This window comes from Aphelocoma coerulescens, chromosome 12 (assembly GCF_041296385.1).
Source record: "Aphelocoma coerulescens isolate FSJ_1873_10779 chromosome 12, UR_Acoe_1.0, whole genome shotgun sequence".
Taxonomy (NCBI): domain Eukaryota; kingdom Metazoa; phylum Chordata; class Aves; order Passeriformes; family Corvidae; genus Aphelocoma; species Aphelocoma coerulescens.
In genome coordinates this window covers 5,153,984-5,175,752 of record NC_091026.1, presented here as the reverse complement: position 1 = coordinate 5,175,752, position 21,769 = coordinate 5,153,984, and the positions used below count along the sequence as shown (strand labels likewise).

General features: G+C 48.2%; 1 protein-coding gene across 2 annotated transcripts in view; it reads right to left on the bottom strand.

Annotated features, from left to right (window-relative positions):
- Nucleotides 1-21,769, bottom strand: part of CACNA2D2 (calcium voltage-gated channel auxiliary subunit alpha2delta 2) — a 208,562-nt gene that overhangs the window by 111,219 nt on the left and 75,574 nt on the right. For both annotated transcript variants that reach the window (XM_069028438.1, XM_069028439.1), the window contains one exon: nucleotides 15,043-15,159. In XM_069028438.1, coding sequence (XP_068884539.1) covers nucleotides 15,043-15,159 — 117 coding nt within the window. The remainder of the gene's footprint in view (nucleotides 1-15,042; nucleotides 15,160-21,769) is intronic.

Below are 21,769 nucleotides of genomic sequence, written 5' to 3'. Positions count from 1 at the left end.
ATCTGTGTCCTGGGAGAAGTCACAGAACTGAACACCTGCACCCACAGACAAAAAGCAGAAGACGACTTCTACAGGATGTTTTAGCAGAACCTCAGTCCACTGGGATATGTGAAGCTTTTTCTCAAATATATAAACCAAAGAAATTTAGAGTCCTGAGGGAACCAGCAAAGCCAGCATTAGTCCAAAAGACAGCCCTGGCAGTAACACACGTGATGACAACAAGACCAGGAGGCTGGGCATGACAGAGCATTGAGGGATGTACATGATGGATGGGATCATCTTCATGCACCCAAATTTCTCCCCAAAACAACACAGTTGTCAAGTGTGTCCTAGAGTGAGCAAGGGGCAGCAGGAAGAGCTCAGGCTCATCTTCCTCAGCACCTGGCTTGGGGCCCATTTCACTGGAGCAAACTCAATTTCATCCTTCAATGTTTCCAAATCATAGCTGTGACTCCTGCACCCAGAAGATGTCCAGATTTTGAGTGTCCTTCAAACTGGCCAAGTCAGTGAAGTTTTTTTCAAATCAAGTCCCAGGTCTGCACTTGGCAAAGAGGCAGAACTGAAGCAGAAATAATGTACCTTGATTTGAGACCAGGCAGAGCTGACATGGATCTTCCCCAACATCCCCTGACTGCTCTGGTGCTGGATCAAGAAGTCTGTGTCCTCTTTGTTAAGAGATATAATAAAGCAAAATTGCTGTCCTAAATATTACTAAAGCACTGGCTGGCATGTTTAATAAACCTTTCCATTTGGGTAAATTAGCACTCATCTGGACAAGTGCTGAAGTGCTGTTACTTGAAGAAAAAAATTCAATGCTCGGAGTCTAATTTAAATAATTATCAGCATATTTCTGCTCTGCCTGTTTCGCTGAAATTACCAGGAGACTTGATGCAGTCTGAATGTAAGTGCCTTTTGTCTGCATGTAATTTATTGACCCCATTTCAGTTAAGCTTTTGGCCCACTCACTGCTGTGCTGGAGGACCATAACCAAAAACGACTTTATGGCCAGACAGAGTAAAATCAATAACAACTGATCTACTTTTACTCAAATCCCTTTCAAGACCTATAAGTTACTTCCTTGCGTTTTCCACATGAGGTAGATGTCAGATCTGTGATAATCTGCTCTTCCCATCAGGTTGCTGCTTGGAGACCATGGGCATCCATGGGGAAGACCAACACACTGACTGGGGATGATGGTCACCCCATCCCTGCAAGCCAGGCTCCAGGTGTAGACAAACACCCTTTCACAGCAAATCCGTGCAGTACTGGGACGTATGCTGAAATACTCTCTTATACCCCCCAAAACCCAGAGTGTGGATACCAGGTCTTCAGCACCAAATACTTTCTCCGACAGACCTCCAGCCATCCCCTAGCTGTGTTCCATAAGGGACACAGCCTGGAGCACCAAGCAGCCACAGGCTTGGCTCCTAAGAACAGAACACCCATGGGGACACAGCACTGACCTTCAGCTACGCTTGTGGCAGAAGGCCTCGGTACCCAGCACACTGGTCACAGGATTGATTTTATTTCTAGCAAGGAAAACATCGAGAAAACTCTTGAATTATTTTTCTCCATTTTTTTTGGTTGCAAAGTGGCACTGGTATTTGTGCCTTTTCTTCTGCCCTAGCTCCAAGACTGTCAGCAAAAAGCATCACAAGACCACTTGCTTGCTCAAAACGCCCCCTTTCCCTGGGAGCAGCTCCAAGCAAGCTGCCAGCAGCACTGGTTTGGAGCACGGAGCCATCCCGCATGGAATGCTGTGCAGCCCTTGGCATGGGGTGGTGCTGCCAGGGAGGGGGCAAGGGCTGCCTCGACGAGATGAAGGTGACGCTCCCGCCCTGCTCCCACTTCCCAGGCTGTGTCTGCATTCCGCTCGCGATGCCGCCATCTGCACCTTATGGCTGCCGTGACGAGGGAAGCTTCCCTCCAGGGCATGTTCTGCAAACCTCGCATCCACCAGCTCATCAATCCTTGGCTCTCATCAAAAGACAAACTTATAAACAGGCCCAGACGCTTCTCCCAGGTTTAATGGAGGCAGCTAAGAAGCTGTGATCGTTCGATGTTTTCCAATGATAGTGGTGATGCCTGAGGCCAGCTGTAATATTACCATGAAATAAATCTGCAGCGATATAATTAGCAGGGATGCTATTATGCTCAGGTTTTAGGGATGCTCAGCACAGAGGGAGAAGAGCAGCTACTCAGAATGGGACCTTGCAGAGGTTCTGGGTTTGAGATGGGGCTGGGAGTAGGAGAGACAGAAAAACTCTAATGTCAAGGCATTGTGGACTACCTGCATTAGTCTGTAGGCAAAATAAATCTAGTTTTTTAATAGCCAGAGGTTATGGTAAACACAGGTCTGTGCCAGTCTCAGGGTTAAATCCAGCCAACTTTCTCCTTGCCACTCCAGCTACTTCTGCCCTGCAAGCAGCTGTGGAATTTAGGTGGCACTTGCAAAGCTGCTGCTTCTTCCAGCATCCAGTCTGTGATGTGCCTTGTGGTCCCCTAAACTAGGATGGGAGGTGGAGCAGGGAGATGCAAACCAACACAACTCTGAAGCCCAAGTCTGGCAGGAGGAGATGCTGTTTTCTCTGTCATGCTGCATCAGGAGAACAACACCCTATTAATTTTGCCACTGGTACATATAAAAGGTAGACAAATACCACTAGGAACAACAAGGAGGAAAAGACAGAAGAGGCTGGGTTAGCAAAAGGGATGCTCCTCGTATCTGCAAGGAATAGCTAAGAAAAGAGTTGGCACCTACACAGTGTTTTCTGTTGCCTGCAGATGTAGCACTAAAAGTAAGAGCATAGAAAAAGGATATAACTAGAGCAAAATATTTTAGGATCAATGGTCATGGGGGAGAGAAAGGGAAGAAGAAAGTCAACACATGCCAGAATTGATCCTCAGTTTTGACACAAAATCCTTATGGCAGTTAAAAGCCACATTCAGGGAACATGGAGTTCCTCAGGACTCCCAGCCAGGACCCCTGGAAGGGTTTCTGCCCCCTACACAGGACACAGACTTGTGAGCTGGAACTCCTGTGCCAATGTCTGCATGGCTTGTCATGGCTTGATTATAAAAGGTGACATGCTAGGGGCAGAGCTTGCACCAAAATCAAGAGATCATCCTTTAAATGTGCTGGGCAGGACGTGCCCTGGAGGAAAGCCCTGAAGTAGACAGCCTGCCCTCAGCTAAGGTTCAAAAACTCTTCATAAGTTTTAAGTGTGTTTCCAAATCTGCAGTCAAATCCTACACCTTCCCTCTTTTTTGCTACAATAAACTTTATCTCAGAATGTAATCTAGTAATAAAAACGGTTTTAAAATGATCTGACAAGCACTAGAAACCCCATTTCTTTTAGAGTGACAACTCTATTTACAGCCTCACATACATATACTCTGGTTTATATTCTACCCGCACACCAGGCCCTCAAGATTTGGGATATATCCTTTCCATCCACTTGCAAGAATCAATTTCAGTTGTGAAAAGAAATTCTGCAGCAGGGAGAAGGTAGGAAGAAAGATTGCCTCTAATGCTGGGGTCTCTGTACATCTCCCAGGACAGGGGTGCAGAGGGATGGGCATCTCCCCCCTGTATCAGGGCTGTCTTACTGCACTTGAGCAAGCCTCCGAACTCCAGGGGCCACCTCTGCAGCAAGAGCCACATGCCCATCCTGGACAGGCCAGAGGGCTGCTGTGGTTGAGGGGAGGTGCCAAACAGCTGAGCAACATCACACAGGGAGAAGACTTAGAGTGTGTTCAACTCTAACTCTTTCGAAAGGGTGCAGAAAATTGCTAAACTGCTAAAAACATTCACATGCAAAGCCTCAAGTGGCCAGGGAACAATAGCACCAAACAGGAGCAGAGCTGAGAGAAGGAGCTTTGAGCTCCAGGGAGATGTTATTGTCGTAATCAAGCATGAAGGACACCTTGTAGCAAAAAGTTCCAGAACTTAATTAGGAGGCACAGCTCTTATTCCTGGGTGTATCAAAGACAAAGAATGATCTCTCCAGGCCTCAGTTTCCCCATGCATAAAGCTGGAGCAGTCAAATACATCTACCCTAAGGGAATACAGCACTTGCTGGGATGCACTTGGGAAGCCAAACTACTACTATCTTGAATTTTGCTTCTCTGCTGCCACACTCGCCCAAGCACGCAGTTCTTATCTCCTCTTCCCCATCATGGTTTCCCACTGCCCTGCAATGCTGACAAGCTCAACACCTTCCATATCTTACCCAGCTTCCTCAATTACAGGCACACCAGCAGAGACATCTTCATCTGTGTGAGTGGAGAGTGAGGCACGGCTCAGATTAACAACAGGAACAGCACGGACGAGTGTTGGCTCCCTATATAATTAGCTGATATAAAAGCTGTGCCATCTACTGGCATCCAACTGAAACACTGCTCCCATCAAGTTGTTGTTGCTCCAGCAGCTCCTCGTGCAGAGCTGCGGTGGGATTTCAACTCACCCTTGTACAGGCAGTGGCACACAACTGGCAAACAAGGGACAGCCAGAGACAGAAGTTCATTTTGCAGTACCAAAAACCAGGCACTCACTGGAGCCCTGCGTTCACATTTCACTCCCAGCCCTTATAATCCCCCACTTGCTATGGAATTACCAGCTTTACTTAAAGGATTTTTAAAAAAATTATCATGCCTGCAGAAAAAAACAGCCAACCACCATTTAAAATTTACTTCCCATTATTATGCCTAAAATTTTGGGAAGACATTTTGGCAGGCACAATACTGACCTCCAGCTGGCAGCCCTGCACAGATAACTGGAGTTACCCCGCCCATCAAACCTGTAGGGTACTTCCAATAGCCTTTACTGCTGTTACCAAGCCACTTACAAGGATGCAGCACACCCTAAACAGCAGAGGAGAGACAGAAACCAAGGACACAAAGCAGAAACACCAGCCCAGAAAACAGGAGACGAGCAGGGACAGGCAAGCTGAGACACACAAACCCAGGCTAGGTTATGGAGGAGCTCCCATGCCCTCAGCAGTGCTGCTGCAGCCCAGCTCTGTGTCTGTGGAGCTGCTTCAGCTGCCCCAGTTACCCCAGTTGCAGCCCCTCACATCCCAGTTCAGCTGGTGGCTCCACGAGCAGCATCAGGCAGGCACACTGTTAAATATTTTTGCTCACAACCTTTTCATGTTGCTTTCACTTCAGATTGTGCCTCTGAACGCTGACAGATTTCTCATTGCAAGGCTGTATTAAGCTGCTTTTTAATTGCATTTTGAGGGACCCAAAGGCCAGCAGGCAGAAGGGCACTTTATTTTTTCCAAGGAACATTATTTTTATTGTAGAGGCAGGAAAGGTTTCCATTAATCCTCAGCAAGCAGACAGCTTCCACGGAGCACGCTGGCTGCAGGGACAGCCACTCCAGAGCACTGGGATGATTTGAGCACTGTCTGCTGGAATATCACAGCTCCCAACAACTCCTCTTCAAAGAGCAGATGACAGGCTTTGGCACGAAACTTGCATTAAATTGATACAATCTCTTTAATGTTATCTATGGCTCTTTATCACAATTGTATGTGCAATTTACATTCTTGTCGCCTTTTTTTTATTAAGATTTGCTAGATCCTTATCACTGATATTTTACACATTGTTGTAGTGTCACTCAAACATTTAATGGACATCAGCTGCTCTGGGAATATATAATAGCTCCTTGCTATGGGGTAGGGCAGGATGCTGATGGATTTCAGACTCGCTCCATGAAAGCTTCAGGGGATGCAAAGCAAATCCATGGGGACAGAAAGCAGGGTCCTGGTGGGCACCATCCCAGTGCAGGGAGCACACTCAGTGCCAGCTCCTGTGTGACAGCACAGCACCACAGGCCCAGAGCCAAGCTAAATACTGATCATGGAAGGCAGCTTGGGGGCTGCCTCCTGCTCCTCATCTGCAGCCAGCCCTGCTATTCAAGTCACTCCTGTGCAGAGACCTACTGAGATGAACTGAGCCAAAGCTGATCTGGGGATTGTGGGCTGCAGAAATGAAACTTGATAAATCTACTTTTTTTTTTTTTAAAAAAAGGTGGGATTTGAGGAGAGCTTTTGAGACAAAGCTGCATGCAAGTCCATTAACCTCCAGGACCAAGCCTCCACCCCCTCACTCAGTAGTCTTTAACTTAGCTACCTGGCTGTAAGCACAGCTATACAAATAACTGATTTTTAGTTCAGCCTGAGTATGAAACCCTTAAAAAAATAATCCTCATTCCACCAGAAATGAATTCAAAATGATTCACTGTCCCAGGTCAGTTACTCCCATTTGATATAAGAGCCTTCTACCTGAAATCATGCATCTGAAACATTCAAGGGGAAAAACATTAAACAAGAATAGATTGGTTGGAGGTTTTTCTGTCCAAGATCTTGGGCTTCAGAGAGCTCTTTGAGGATGTACAGTGTCATGGAGGGCAGGGGCTAAACCTTCAAGGACTGAAAGCACATCTGTAAGTGCAGAAGCACATACTCCATGCAAACCTACACGTAACACTGGGGAAATAAAGATCCCCTTCTTACCCTCTCCCACTACAGACAGATTACAAAGTCACAGGACACAGCGCAGAAGCGACTCCAGGTACCAAACTGCCATGGAAATGCATTTTCTCATGCCAAAATTAACCAAGAAAATTCAAATAAATCCCTTTTTCAGTGACATGGTTTCTTTTATTTTGCTATCACCGCAAGCACATCTTCCCAATCATGTTTAAAGGCTGTTCTATAAAGAATTAAATGGTAGTTCCTTTCCCTAGCACTAATTCCCTCAGAGACCTCCTCCTCTTCTGCATCACTCACCAGTTTATATCTGTATCTATCTTCACAGATAGACCAATAAGTCATACCCATCTGCTTTTACCCTTTCAACCACCCCCAAATGCCTCCTCTTAGAGCACAGCCCTGCCAGGCCTCAGGAGCTTGAGAGGGTAAGGACCAAGCTGAAGGATCCAAGTTTTGAGACAGCCAAGCACTACAACTGCTGCAAATCCCCTGCCCACACCAGTGGCTTTTAGTCACCTCCACCTCTACTAGGAGAGCTGCACCTGGGCTGGAAAAAACCAGGAAAAACTGAAAAACAACATGCAAACTATCGTCAAATACACAACACAGTGTGAGGAAGGGAAGTAAAACACCCTCTAAGGACTATTTCATCCTTCTCTTCACTTGGTCTCAGAGGTGTCTGTGTTCCTCACAGCGTAGGGTGCAGAGCGCAGGAAGACAAGGCACGCACAGCAATTAAACCCTCAAAGAAAGGTTAGTTCCCATTCCAGGGAGTTCCTATTCCTCCTGCCTGTGCGTGCAAACCAGCCTGGCAGTGCTCAGAGAGGGCATGAGGGCAGGCTTTGCTCAGACTAAAAGCCCAGCTAAAGCTCCCAGCACGGCTGTGACCTGAGCCCCTCAACCTCAGCCCTGGCTGCTGTGCCAGCACCGGCAGCGAGCCGCGATTCCCTCCCTGCGGCGCGCCTGCCTCAGGGATGAGTGCAGCACACAGGGCCTGCCAAGGAAGGATGCTCTGGGGCAGGGAGGAAGATGTGAGCCTAAAATAAATCCCTGGGCAAAGGCATCGAGTGCAGAGCTAAGTGGTACAGACCTGGAGCACGAGAACCAGCTCACCTCTTGACAGGGTAAAAGACCAGATGGATATTTTGGTCCTCAGGAAGGGCAAAGTCAGGCAACTATTTATTTGCACAGGGTAGGTAAGGAAGCTCCACTCTGGGTTGGAGAGCTATACTGAGAGACATCATCTTTGCAGAGGTGTTGCATCCTCTTTTGCTTCAGGCCTTGAAAGGGCATAAAAAACCCACCCAGACAGGTGTTTTCTTTAAACAGCAACTGTCCAGACTTCTTATAGCAAGAACCAAAAACAACAGCCTCAGTCTGCCAAGGGCAAGAGAGGACAAAGGTTTCTTCATCTGTGCTTCACCAGCAGCCACGCATGGGGCTGGGGATCTGCTGTGGAGACTTACTGAACACTGTATCAGGTCAGGACCATCGCTTTTCACTCCCCCATCTGTGACTCCAGATGCACTGGTGGCACCAAGTCCCTTCCTTGTACGTGTGCCACAAAACAGGATCATCCTCAGTGTGTAGCGGTGCCGGGGGAGGCAGCAGCCCCCCGGGTCCTGGCAAACCTCTGCTGCCCCAGAGTGCACCCAGCAGCTCACCAAGTTGTAAAGCCCATCGGGCTGGGCTGCTGCCAAGTGTTCATAGGAGAAGAAAGGGAAACGTTCAATGTAATCTGCATGAAAGTGCAGGAAGACCTAAATCGTGTTAGCGCTATTAAGAAAGCTGGTTACATTGCTCAGCAAACTGGCCCAATACAGGTTTGATAGACTTGTTACAAACATCTGATTGTCCCTGATTAGATTAGACAATCAACCCCCATCCTGGTGTGTGGGCATTGTTTGACTCCCGTCTGCAATCTGTAAATTAGAATTCCAGACCTGGGAGATTGGATTCAAATTGGATTACTGGAGCAGGTCCAGCACAAGAACAATTGTGAGGCAGGAGAAGACACACACACATGCACGAACGAATAAATAAATAAATAAACAAACAAACACACAGGGACTGTCAGCCAGGATTTGATTAGGAGCAAATTAAAAATGGAATTAAAAACAAAAGCCACCAACCAGCAATTAGCAAAGAAGCAGGAAGAGGGCTGGATTTGGCCCTATGAAATAAGGAAGCACAGAGGTCCTGCCTTTAAATGGTTTGTACTTCAGCATGTGCAAGGTTGATGCTGGTTGTGGTCCTTACTCCACCAACTCAAGAGCTCCTGTCCATGGCCATGCAGCTGGAATGGTGCAGGAGTGCATGAGGCAATGAAGCCCCACATCTCACCAAACCCACATGTGTGTCTGAGCTCACCTGAGCTATGTTTATTCCCTCTCTCCTACTCCACTTTGCTGCCTAGGCAAGACAGGTAATGTGTCCCTTAGCTGGGACCCAGCAGGCCACAGCATGACCACTGGTAGCCTTCTGACATGCCCAGAAGTTCCCCACAGGTCAAACCCAGGGCTGTACCACACTGCAGAGGGAAACCCACAAGAACAGCAGGAGCAGCACCCCATGCTGCCAGCCAGTGTGAACCCCCAGTGCACTGCAGCTCAGATGGGTCTCCCTCTCCTGGCCTAGGACCTCTCCAGTTAAACACATCAATGACTTGGCCAGTGAGCACCTGGAACAACATCCTTCAGACAGCTCTGCGGGGCAGGGAGATGAGATGGCAACGTGATCTTGCTCTGCCAGAAGCAAAGGAGAAATCCAGTACAACCCCAGAGCTGCTCCTGCTGAATGCTGACCCCCTTTGCTGCCTGCCACCAAGACCAGAGGACAGCAACAACCCCAACAGTGAAGGACAGAAGATTTCCTGATGACTTCCTACAGCCCATGCCATGACAGAGGTCAGTGCCTCTGCTGCCGAGAGAGGACAGACGCTCTGAACTGGGCTGAGAGATGCTTTGTTGTATGCCAATTTTTGCAGCTCATCAGACAAATGACATCTTTTATTGTCCCTATCAGGGAGCAGAAACTGATAAAGACTTAATTCACCACATACCTGCAAGGGAAATCTCAGGGCTATCAGAATTGTTAAAGGGATAAACCTGTCCAATTAAATCCCCTCTGCACTCTTGATATATGCTTGTGCCAGGCTCAAATGGAGCTTGGAACTAGTCCCAGTTGAGCAGTAATGCACTGAGTGTTCAACCAGGACTAAAAGCATAACTGGCCTGAGCTCCTCCCTCCTGCAATGCCCCCAATGACCAGCTTCACCCTGAGAACCTGATTTGGTCAGTACTTTGTGGTAACACACCAAACTCTCACCTCACCCTCCATCACAGGATGCTAAAGCATGGCCATATACTTACTGCATCAACACTTCAGAAGAAACATGAAAGAAAAAATGCCAGTAAGTGGGAAAACTCAAGCCTGAGGGGTGGAAATAGGAGACAAAACAGCAAAATAGGGTTAAGGCAGTACAAAACCCCAAGCCTTACTCATCTCCAGACCAATCACCTTTTCTGTGTGCCAAATCCCAGCTCTTCCAGCCTCTTTCCCTTAGGATCTGAGGTAAAGGAAGATGGGAACACCTACAGCCACGTTCCCCCAGGCTTTGCAGCCACAGGAAACCCAGCCAGATTTCCCTGCAGGATGCTTTCAAAATACAGGAAATCCCCAGTCTTGTCCTTTGTATTCTTTTTTCTGCCAAAAGAAAATGTCTAATGCCAAGTGTAGATTTTACTACTCCAGTTACAGTAAAACCTGAGTGAAATATATTGTGACCTCCTACACCTTAGCTGAAGGAACAGGAACCTTGAACCCTCCTACCACAGAGCCCTCCTACCAAACCCCTGCTTTCCCCCAGATGCTCATTCCACACTGGAGCTAAATATGCAGCAACAAAAATATGCTATTCAATTTCACAAAAACACAAGGAAAAAAAACCCTCCCAAACCCTCCTCCCACTCCTGGTAAGTGCTGTTAGTGCTCTCATCACCAGAGCCACACAAGGTGCACCAAACCTGTTGCACAGGCAGACATCTACATGAAATACACAAAGATGTACATAGCACACTTTATAAATTCTCTGATACACAAGATGCCACTTTGCTGCACTTCTGTTCAACACATCATATTTGATACTGCACACAGCTGGGGTCCACAGGAAATGCAACAAACTCCACCTTAATTCAAAAGATTGTGCCGGTGCTGCACAACTTGCAAAACTAAATCAGTTCTATGGAAAAAATACCAGGCCAACCATGTCACCATCAGGGCAACACCAGAGCCTGCAGGCAGCCAGACCATGTTCTATGGATCAGGAGGCCTCTTTTTGGACATGGGGGAAGGACACCAGCACAGACAGTAATCTTTAGGCTGGTCACAGTACATGAATAGTTCACTTCAGGGCATAACCCACTCAGTAAACTGTGGGATGTGTCGCTCTCAGGAGGCAAAGCAAATTGTCTGTGGTTAAATATGTGAAGAATGAAGCAGTCAGCATCCAAAAGCAGCCTTCACAAGAACTGTATAAAAAGGAGAAACAATCTTAAAACATATCCTAGGATCTAAAATTTCCACCTCTCAGCCTCCTCCTCCATCCAATCACAACTTCCTTCTCCCCCAGTCTGCAGAGCTTCAGGAAAGAATAGACCTGGAGGCATCACTCATGTACTTCACATAGTATTCTAAAAGAAAGAAAAAATGCCCCTTGGGTTTGGGAATCTGACACACACCATGCACACCCTCAGGTGATGGCTTTTCCCTGGCTCACTCTGTGCTTCACCAACAGCAAACTCCAACATCTGGGCTCCTAAACAAGCTCCCAAAGAAGCCCCAGCCTGTACATATCTCTATGGGCACGTACAAAGGCAAAGAGGGGTCTGAACACACTGAAAAACTGAAGAGGAGATAGGAAATAAAGTTGAAAAAGTGACAAAAAATCTACTTGGCAAAAAACCAACCTGCTGAGTTCTAGTCTCAGATGATGTCAAGCCATGAGCCAGCCAGCTGTGACTCCCAGCACAAGGAAAACCCAAGGGGGATTTGTAGTCATTTGGTCACCTGCCACCTTGTTCCTTTCCACATCTTACAAAAGGTGTCTTTTTTAGCCCTAACAAGGACATGCTCATGAATATGGACAAGTGCAGCCCATTAAACTCCCACCCAGCCAGGAACACACCTATTGCTTCCTTACACCTCACCTGTAGCTCTGCAACTTCCCCACAATGCAATACACTAGGTAAATGTAATGTCATCTCCTTCAGGAGTCACTCCACATTAGTCTTTTACTTCCAATTCAAAGGAAATTAGATGCATTTTTGGTATTGAATGCCCTTTCTTTTACCTCCCCTCCTGTTAAAGACTGTGAATAAAAAGCAGCTGGAGCTACAGAGCCCAAAGGTGACTGGGAAGCCAGGCTTGAAGCAATGAAATTGTCATAGACAAAGGACACTGGAAAAGGCAATTAGTGCTGATGCAAATCCACGTCAAACAGAAGCCATTGTGTGGGACATGGGGTAGAAGTCCCCCAAGATCCAGCTGTAGATACTCTAGTGCCAGGTAGAACAGGTGGGGATTGCAAAAACATCTTCCTAGGAATTTTTTTGTCCCATGATGAGATTGTCATCTGATATGATATTCTGGAACAAAATGGGAGAGACAGCATCCAAATAGCCAGCCCCTTGTAGATGCCTTATTTTAAGAAGCAATTACCCTCTCTGCCACACACCCCTGGCTCCAGCACGCCTCCAAAACGCACATGGGAAATCAGAGTGTCCTATTAGTGCCAGATCCATGCCACAGTGCTGCACCATGGCTGTCAGGGCCAGGCAGGCTCAGTTTCCTTGTGCTTGATTTCTGCCTCTTAGAAATGCAACACACGAGGTAAGAAACTGTATTAATAAATGCTCTGCATACAGTTTAATAAAGACACATTAATATTTTTACTTAGAGGAGAACAGGTTCTTTGATGACTGGACTGAATCACCACCTAATCAGAACAGTGCTCTGAGCCGTGCACCCATGGTGTGTGCCCAAAGGCTTGTGAGCATCTTCCTACAAAGCCCCACTGAGGCCCAGACAGCATCCCTTCTCTCTCCTGCAGCAAAGGAGACAGGGATGTCTCCTCAGGAGACTGAGCACATGAGTGACACTGCAATTTGCACATCAAGGAGAGGCTCCATTTCTCCCTCTTCACCTGCCCTCCACCAATACGTGGAGTCCCACCTGACTCAAATGCTAAAAAATATGTTTCAAGAAGTCATCATCACTCTTGTGAGTCATGAGAGAAGAGGAGGAAATGACTCCAGAAGAGATGATTCAACTAAAGGGAGAGCTGAGACAGAAGAAAACAGGCAGGAAAATGGAAGGAGCTATGGGAGCCCCACTGCTTCAAAGAAGCTCAGCAAAATGTGGAAGAAATTTAGAAGATTCAATTTCTCTTCCTCCATCAACTTCCCCATTTCCAGATTTTGTTGTTAATACCACCAATCCAGAATGTCAAGAATTTACATGGAAACTGGATGTAAAAGTCTGCTCTGAGTGCACTCTGAAGGAGTCCTTTTGAAAGACTAATTTAGGTCAAGGGATCATTGTTTCTGCTATAAAGACAGTGCCACGTGCTGTTACCTAACCAGTACTGCCAGAATCACTCCCGTGTCAGGTCCAGCATCAGGTGAGCCCTTCACAGCACACCAGAGAGTCCTGCCCAAAACCCAACATAAAAAGGAAGACAGTTGGAAGACAAACAAGGTTATTTGTACCATGGGCACAGTTCAACCCTTGATCTAGCACCAAAATATGTATAAATTCTCTATAAGTCTGTGTGACTCAGAGCAAAGGGCAAAGAAAACAGTGTGACTGATGAGCTGAAATTCAAATGTCACAGTGGAACCACTCAGCACATTCCTGCTGTGTAACTCAGGGTTATTACCCTGTGCATCACATGGGAGCCGTATGTTGTTGTCCAGGTGCATATTGAGTTTGCAACAACCTTCTGTCACCTGTGTCTTCCTCCAGCATCTACAGGTGCTGCACATCTCTGGAACATTTAGTATGATATATGCTCAAGTGTGCACACAAACTATATGACACAAAGATGCAAGTTCACGTTAAAAAGAAAATTGGTCTCCCTGATTTTCACTTCCCAAATGCAGTGCTGACAGTTTACACCTCTTTAGTCCCATTTCAGCTTCTTCCATTCAAGCTAAAACACTTGGTGTGATTCCCAAGTAGGATTATTCTTCACTTCCCAGAGTAAGGAATTGGGTAAACAACAATCTTCTTTCAACAATCTTCTTCACCCAAGTCCCTACAGTTACCATCTTTGTCAGGCTCTGTGGACAACCTCACACCATCTAGACACTCAGGGCAGACTTTGACCACCCTTGACTGAGATCCTGTCTTGAGTCTTGAGATTCCCCTGGCCCACATGGGTGTCCCTGTGATTCCTGTTGCATACCTTCTCCAAGCTCCCTCTTACCCACTGTGGAGACAGTTCACTTCCAAATTCTCACTGCCTTAGTTACACCTCAGTTACTGCAATATCACTTCTGCCACCACAGCACTTTTTCCTGGGCTCCCATCCCTGTCTGTCAGGTTGCAAGATGACCAAGTCTTTTTGGCTACAGTGCCTCTGTGGATACAACAGCTGTGTTACCTGCTCCAAGCCTTCCCATTGTCTATTGCCCTGCAGATGCCCTTTCAGTGAATCAAGCTACAAACTGCATCCAGCTGGCCACACTGCCAGATGCCCATTGTACAGTTTCATGTCACTTGATTAAACTGTTTTGGAGAGGATACCTCAGCTCCTGGAGGTGAAGTTTCCATACCCCTCTGCAGTGAAGAGGGTTCTCCACCTCCCCAGGAAGGCAATTACTTGGCTCTGCTCCAGTAGCAGAGCATGGCCCTGCTGCCACCTCGTTATAGCCACTGCTGGGTTTTACTGAGCAGGCACCATTGATCAGGTCACCTTCCTCCACTACAGATAAAATGAGTTCATTTTAAAAGGAGTGTTACAAAATAGGACAATAGATTGGAAACGTATGCAGACACCCACGAGGGGAACCCACACACACAGTCAGTCACAGGGCTCAAGTCCCAGGCACCGGCACAAACCCTTCAGGCACATCATCTCCTAAACAGGAAAGGCTCCCCTTGTCCAGAACACTTCCACGAGGGACAGCAGGGACACTGCAGTACCTCTACTTCCAGTACATCCCCAGTTAAATGACTGGATCAGATTTGCTGCAGGCTTTTGCTGTCACTTGCATTCTTCCGGCAGCACCTTCAGGTGTTCGCATGATGGTGGGAGGAGATAAAAAGCAAGAGGATACCTAGAGTACATCCCCACCTGACACATCCTTGCCTCACATGCTCCATATGAATCTGTCCAGCTGCAGGATGCAGTTCCCAGAAAAGGCCACACAATCACAGAAATCACTTTGAAGCTGAGATCATAATGCTACACCAGCATCAACCCTCTTGTTTAAACTGAACATCTCCATCAAAGGATCAGCACACAGGCCCATCTCCTTACCTTTAAAGCACGGACTTTCTTGGCCAAGAGGCTCTCAATGTCCCCTGCGACCTTCTCCACCAATTTCCTGGGCACATTCTCCTTGACTTCAAACAGGTTACTATTTTCATTGTAGATCTAAGAAGGGAAGCAAGAGAAAAAGACAATCAATAGTAGTGAGGAGTACAGCAGTCTTCCTACAGAAAAGCTGATCCTCTAACAGAGTATTCTAGCAATGTGGATTAGGTAACAATATAAGCTTTGGAAATGAGGGGAGCAAGAGAAGAAAGGCTTTGCAACCAGAAAAAACAGAAATGCATTCAACCTGCTGCCCACACCACTGGCTCTATAGCTGCCTGCCTTCATGCTTGCAGGCAATGAGCATCCCACCCTCTCACTCAAAAGCTGAGCTGCCCATCCCCGCCTCTGCTGAGCCACTCCTGTGGCACAGGCAGAGCCATCACGCTTGCTGTTGTGCCCATCCTCGCCCAAAGGCATCCCCAAAGCTCACTGACCACCTCCCCAAAGCCACTTGCTGAACTTGGTAAGTGCAAGCCCAACTTCTTGCCCACCCCCAGCCCCCTGCACTGCCTGCAGGGCTTGCTGGTTGCAGGGCCTGGCAGCCCTGGGGCAGCTCTGGGTACCAGGAACGGGAACAAGAGGATCACATGAAGCAGGATAAAACCCACATCTCTCATCAAGCAATAGTAATTTGTCACCCTCGAGAAATGAGGATTTCTACAATCAGTCCAGAACTTGGCCAGGCTGTGGTGGGTAGAGGCACAAATCTATACCAGGATTATCCTGAAGACCAATGCAACTATCTGGATTTGAATGTTGCACCTGAAGTGGCAGCAGTGACCCACAGGCCTGCCCTTCCCAAGCCACATCACACAACTGCAGGGAACAATGCTGGGTCCAAGGGAAGTGCTGTTGGCACCCACACCTTCCATTAATTTGCCAACTCCTGTGTTATTACAAGTGATCATGCTGTGAGCATAGGGACTCCAAAGAGGATGCTTTAGTAAGAGAAGATATTTAAGAGGCATCCCCAGACTCCAGAAGAAATTATTTCATAGAATGGTGTGGGTTGGAAGGGACCTTCAAAACCATCTTGTTCCAATCCCCTGCCATGGGCAGGGACACCTTCCACTACTCCAGGTTGCTCCAAGCCTCATCCAACCTGGCCTTGGACACTCTCAGGGATGGGGCAGCCACAGCTTCCCTAGGCAACCTGTGCCAGGGCCTCTCCACCCTCACAGTAATTTCTTCCTAATATCTAATCTCAACCTCCCCTCTTGCAGTGTGAAGGCATTAACTCTTGTCATGTCACACCATGGCCTTGTCCAAAGTCCCTCTCCAGCTTTCTTGGAGCCCCTTTAGACACTGGAAGGGGCTCTTAGGTCTCCCCAGAGCTTTCTCTCCTCCAGGCTGAACACTCCCAGCTCTCTCAGCCTGTCTTCATAGCAGAGGTGCTCCAGCCCTCTGGTCATCTGCACTGCCCTCCTCTGGACCACCTCCCACCTGCTTCTTATGTTGAGGGTCCCAGAGCTAGATGCAGTATTCCAGATGAGGCCTCACCAGAGCAGAGTAGAGGGCGAAAATCACTCGCCTCCCTCAACCTGCTTTTGATGTGGCTCAGGATACGATTTCTAATGTTCTTCACATCAGAGCTCCATCACACCCTGAGCTTCAGGCCAAAAAGCTTGTATTGCCAACAGCACAACATCCTGCACTAGATAAGAACACCCCACATCAGCACAGAAAGGGTTAAAGCAAAGAAAGCTTAACACAAAGCAATATTCTCTCACACTCTTTTTTTCTCCCCTTGGTAAGTAACAGCACAACAAAGTCATGTGCTTGGAAGATGTGGGATACCTCCAGCTGAGCAGCAGCAATTAGGAAAGCAAAGAGGAGCAATCTTCAAGGAGAAAGCTTTGGGTACAGAGGGAGTCCTGACATTAGTATTTTCCTATTATGAAACAAAAAATTGGCTCCTATTGGTTACGGACAGAAACGGTGCCTGTCCACAAGGGAGAACAGAAAAAGAAACCAGGAGCTGTTCCTCCAGCCCTCTCTGCAGCTGCAGAGCTCTGCAGTCTTCGTGGCTGAACAGTTCACCTGCATTAATTAGAACAATCCAAGACAAATTAACAGTGACCATACGTGCATGAGAATGTCCCAGACAGGCAGGGGAATGAATGGTGGGGGCTCCAGGCAATTCAAAGAACTTCACAGTCTCCACTGTAGCATTTTGCTTTGGGTTGTTCAGAACATGGCCAGGTTTTACTTATCTAAGGTGACATTTCCCATATTGTATTTTTCCTTGAGCTGAATCAAAGGGAGGATTTTCTGGCCAAAGACATCCCAAACATTCCTCAGTGATGGCAAAAACCTTTAGTTTTGTCCAGATGAGAAAGCCATTCTCATTGAAATTCTCCTGTGATCCAGTGCTCTGGGACCTGGTTTTGAAATCTGTAACACCGGTGACCTCGGAGTCAAGGAACTGCTGCTTCTGATTCCATGTTCGTACCCTCACCCCCAGCTGTGTCAGCACCCTCAGGGAGAAGGGGTGCAGGTTGTGTGCTCTTGGCAGACTGGGTTTTACTTGGCAATACCTTGAATAACAGGCCCCATCCCTTCAGAGCCTCCCTGACAGGCAGGGCAGGTGGGTGGCAATGCAGGGACACGAGCAAAGCCAAATCCTGCACTGCTCCAGCCACACTGAAACAAGAGTAATGCCCTTGTATCAGTCCTGCTTCAGGTGGTTGCCAAACCTGAAGTCACTGGACAGGAGAAGGGCTGCAGAGAGCCCCTGAATTACCTACAGAGGGAGCAGCCCTCAGGCAGCACAGAGGAGGAAGCTGGTGTACTCAGAGAGGATGGGGATTGAGACCACATTATGAACTGCAATCTCAATAAAAAATCTGGGAGGGGCTGAAGCTGGATGCAGTAGCAGAAGATCCAGTCCTGGCAGTGGAAAGGAGTCCAGCAGTGGATGCTGAAAGTGAACTAATAAAGTGGCAAGAGCAAGGGGAATGGGAGGGAATATTAACAGCAGCCAAACAATAGAAAGTACTGAGCAGAAACAAAATAAAAGCAAAGGAAAAAAAATGAAAGAGTGGCAGGTGGGGGGAAGAAAAATCCAACTGTTCAAGACAACCTGCAATGTGAAAAATTTAATCCCAAATACTCCTAAGCATAGTGCAATTACAAACAGCCACAAAAATGATTTAAACCAGCCCAGAAGTACTAAGTGGCCTCACTTAAAAGCAAAGCTGGTAACACAACCAGCTGCCAGCACATGTTCCCAGCAGCACCTGTACAGCCAAGGAGGCAGATCTGAGACTGCCTTGAAACACCCATTCTCTAAATTCACTTGTTTGCCTTGCTCCTAATGCACAGTAAATGATGCTCATCCCTGCCATTAATTCCCACTGTGCCTATATATTCAAGGAGCTGTCAGAGTTTAGAGAAAGCATTTTCCTCTCCCCAGTTCCCTGTCAGCTCACCCAGCACCATGAAACCTGGCAGCCTGAGAAGGGAATGGGTGCAGAAGTACTCCCATAAGTGCAGAAATCACCATTTGATGAACTGCCACTGAGAGGGCCCAACACCTTCCCATGGGTCAAGGTATCCAATGATAAAACGTGAAGGAAAATAAATCTCAGGAGAGCTCCCTGTAAAGCACCACTAGAAAGTAAAAATGGTCTCCTCAGCCTTCCTGTCTCCTATGGGCATTGACCTCCCCTGCCAATTGTCTCCAGCCTCCTTGTCCAGGACATGAGAGAGGACACTGATGGGAGGGCAGGGATGGTGGGGTACACCTGCAACCCAAAGCAGACCCCTCCCTTCTCATTCCCTCTACCCCCAGCTCCATTTCACATCTGCCAGGAAGCAGCTCTTCCCCAAAATCAGAGGGGTAGCACTGCGCTGTGCTTGCACAGCATCGCCTCCATGCCAAAACTCCCCCATCACCTTCCTCAAGAACAACAGCAACCAAAAAGCTGAACCCCAACAGAGCAGCTGGTAACCCCAGCAGGTCTCAGCCCCACTGGGCCAAGACAGAGCTGCACCCACAGCTCAAACCCCAGCTGGGGTGTGCTCAGGGCCAAGCAGGGAGAAGCTGTGGTGCTCCAGCTCCTGCTGGAAAGGCATCTGATCTGGGTAATATTCATTTTCCAGAAATTAATTTTTTTCTCCACCCCTGTATGAATCCAATATACCAGGTTTGGACAGCTGCAGTCCAAACAGCAGAGTTTAATCACAGTGCAAACCTGGCATGTTTGCAAAAGAGCAAAGTACTACATGCAGCAACAGAGCAGCTGCCTTCCTGCTCCCAGAGTGTTCCACCTCAAAGCTGGGGTGCTCCAGGTGAGGGAGGCCAAAGACCAAACCACATCTCTGCAGGGACAACACCCACCCATACCTAAGCTAACCCTCATGCCCCAGAAATGGGGCTGTGCCATGTCATGCCCCACAAAGGCCAGCAAGCAGGAAAACAAAAGGGTTTTCCCAGCCAGCATTGTTATGGGAGGCAGGGAAGGTCTCTGCTCAGAGTTATATTTCAAGCTGCTGCAGCCAGACCCATGCCTGGGATCAGTGTCGTACAGTGACCCAGATATGGCGTCTGCAAAGGGAATTCATTGGTACAGCCAATACTGCAGCAGGATACCTACCCTGAGAGGCACTGCTTGCTCAGATGCTTGTCTAGAGCTTCTCCTGGAGCTTCAGGATCTCTTGGTCTCCCTCAGACAAGCATCAGTCTGGCGCAATTTGAGTCTCATCTCACCTATTGCAGGGTCCTACCATTCCCCACAGCTCAGAGTATGAGTGAAGAGGAAAGGGGAGAACCCTTGGGCAGACTTGTTTTTGCCTTGTGTACACAGAGCAGACCCCTCTGATGAAGAGGGAGTCTTGAAGAGAAGTGCCCAGTGATATAAATGACCAACAAGAGCACCGTGAGATAGTCCAGGCCAAGCACAGAACACTGTGGCTGGGTAACAGGGAAAAGGAGTGCCAGACCCCAGAGATCCTGCTGGAACATGGAGACTGCTCAGGGCCATAGGCAGAGAGCAGAGACAGCACGATTTCCGTCTCACCCCTCATCACTGCTGCACCTACTGTTGTTAAATTTCATCGTCTGTTGCTTATAGTCCTTGCAATGATGGTAATCATCGTGGTGTCTATATTACATTAGGAGGATGTCAGGCTCAGTGCAGCGTCAGGGATAATCAAGCAGGCAGTGATAAGAGCGCCAGTGGCCTCGCTGATAGCCTGCCAGGACGGGCAGTGCCGCCTGTGCTGCACCTCCTTGTGCAGAGCGGGTCACACACCACTGCAGGGGACAGGGGATGGGCACGGGCCTGGCCTTCTGGAGAAGCAGCCATCAGCCAGGAAGGTGCTAGATCCTGGTTTTCCCTCTTGAGGAGTCAGGAGGGTAGGAGGCAAAGGGAAGCAGCTGCAGGTGAGCACTGGTGCCACAGCTCAGAGGAAATTTACCCCACACCAACTCCCAGAGCTGGTACCACGGGTGCCACCAGCCCTGAGGGCACAGCTCTGTGAGCACAGCCCTGAGCCCAGGTGCCCCACCAGGGGCAGTGTGGGCAGCGGCTCCCACAGAGCCCAAGCTGCCCCTTGTCACCACCCCTGCCTTGTCCCCAGCGCCACCGCTGCTCCGGCAGCCTGCGGACGTGCTCCAGCGCGCGCAGGAGGCAAACAGCTTGACATTTACTAACCCCAGCTCCCTCTGTCCTCAGTGGCATTTCCCTGCTGTGCTCCATCCTTCCACCTTCCTCATAAAAAGCAAGCACCCTCTGAGCAGCTCTTTACAGCTCTCCCGCAGAAGCAGGACAGGGAAATGTGGAGTTTAGTTGCTCCTCAGGGATGGTCAGCTATAATTGAAGCAAACAAACCATAGAACTAAGGTCTCTCTAGTTCACTGAAGAGTCTGCTAAAAGGCAGCAGTACCACAGAGAACATGGCGAAAGAGGGAAAAGCAGCCCATACCACCAGGGATGGAGAGGTGGAGCTGCTCCAGTGCTCCCCATCCTGCCCCAGCACCTACACCTCCCATCCTCTGTGGCATTGGCTGGACTTCTGCTTCCTCAGCCCAGGATCACCAGCCTCTACAGCTGAGACTTCAGCCCTGCCAGCCCCAAAGCAGACCTGGGACTGCTACACATAATTTAGCAACTAGTTAGGGATAAAGGGCTATGCACAGTTAGCCTGGATTACTGAAAACCTCTCCCAGCCTGGAAAGGAGCTTTTAGTCCTCATCATCCCAAACCCTTGTATGGGGAGCTCTCCAAGCAACAGACCTGCCTGGGTGTTTGCAGAGAGTGAGAATCTTCTGCAAGGAAATTCAGGATCACACAACTTCAAACTTGGTCTTCTCCTTTCAGACAAAGTGCTGCAAAAATAAATTGCTGCACAATTGAAGACAGAAGGTCTCAACCAGGATGGGAACTCTGCTCAGGCCCTCCTCTGCATGCTCACAGCCACTTGGATGGCGTGAGCCTTGCTGCCAGGTCAGGGCACAAGCCCCCGAGAGCCTGCTGTGCTAATGTACGAGAGGGAGAGAACAGCTACAGCTTCTCAGAAAAATGTCCAAATGCAGTCAGAGATCCCATGATCTCTAAAAATACAAGCTTGTACAGTAAAACAGAAACAAAACAAAACAAACCCAACTCCATCCTGGAGTCTAGCTGCTCTCTTTATTATATGGGACATAATAAAAGCTTTAGTA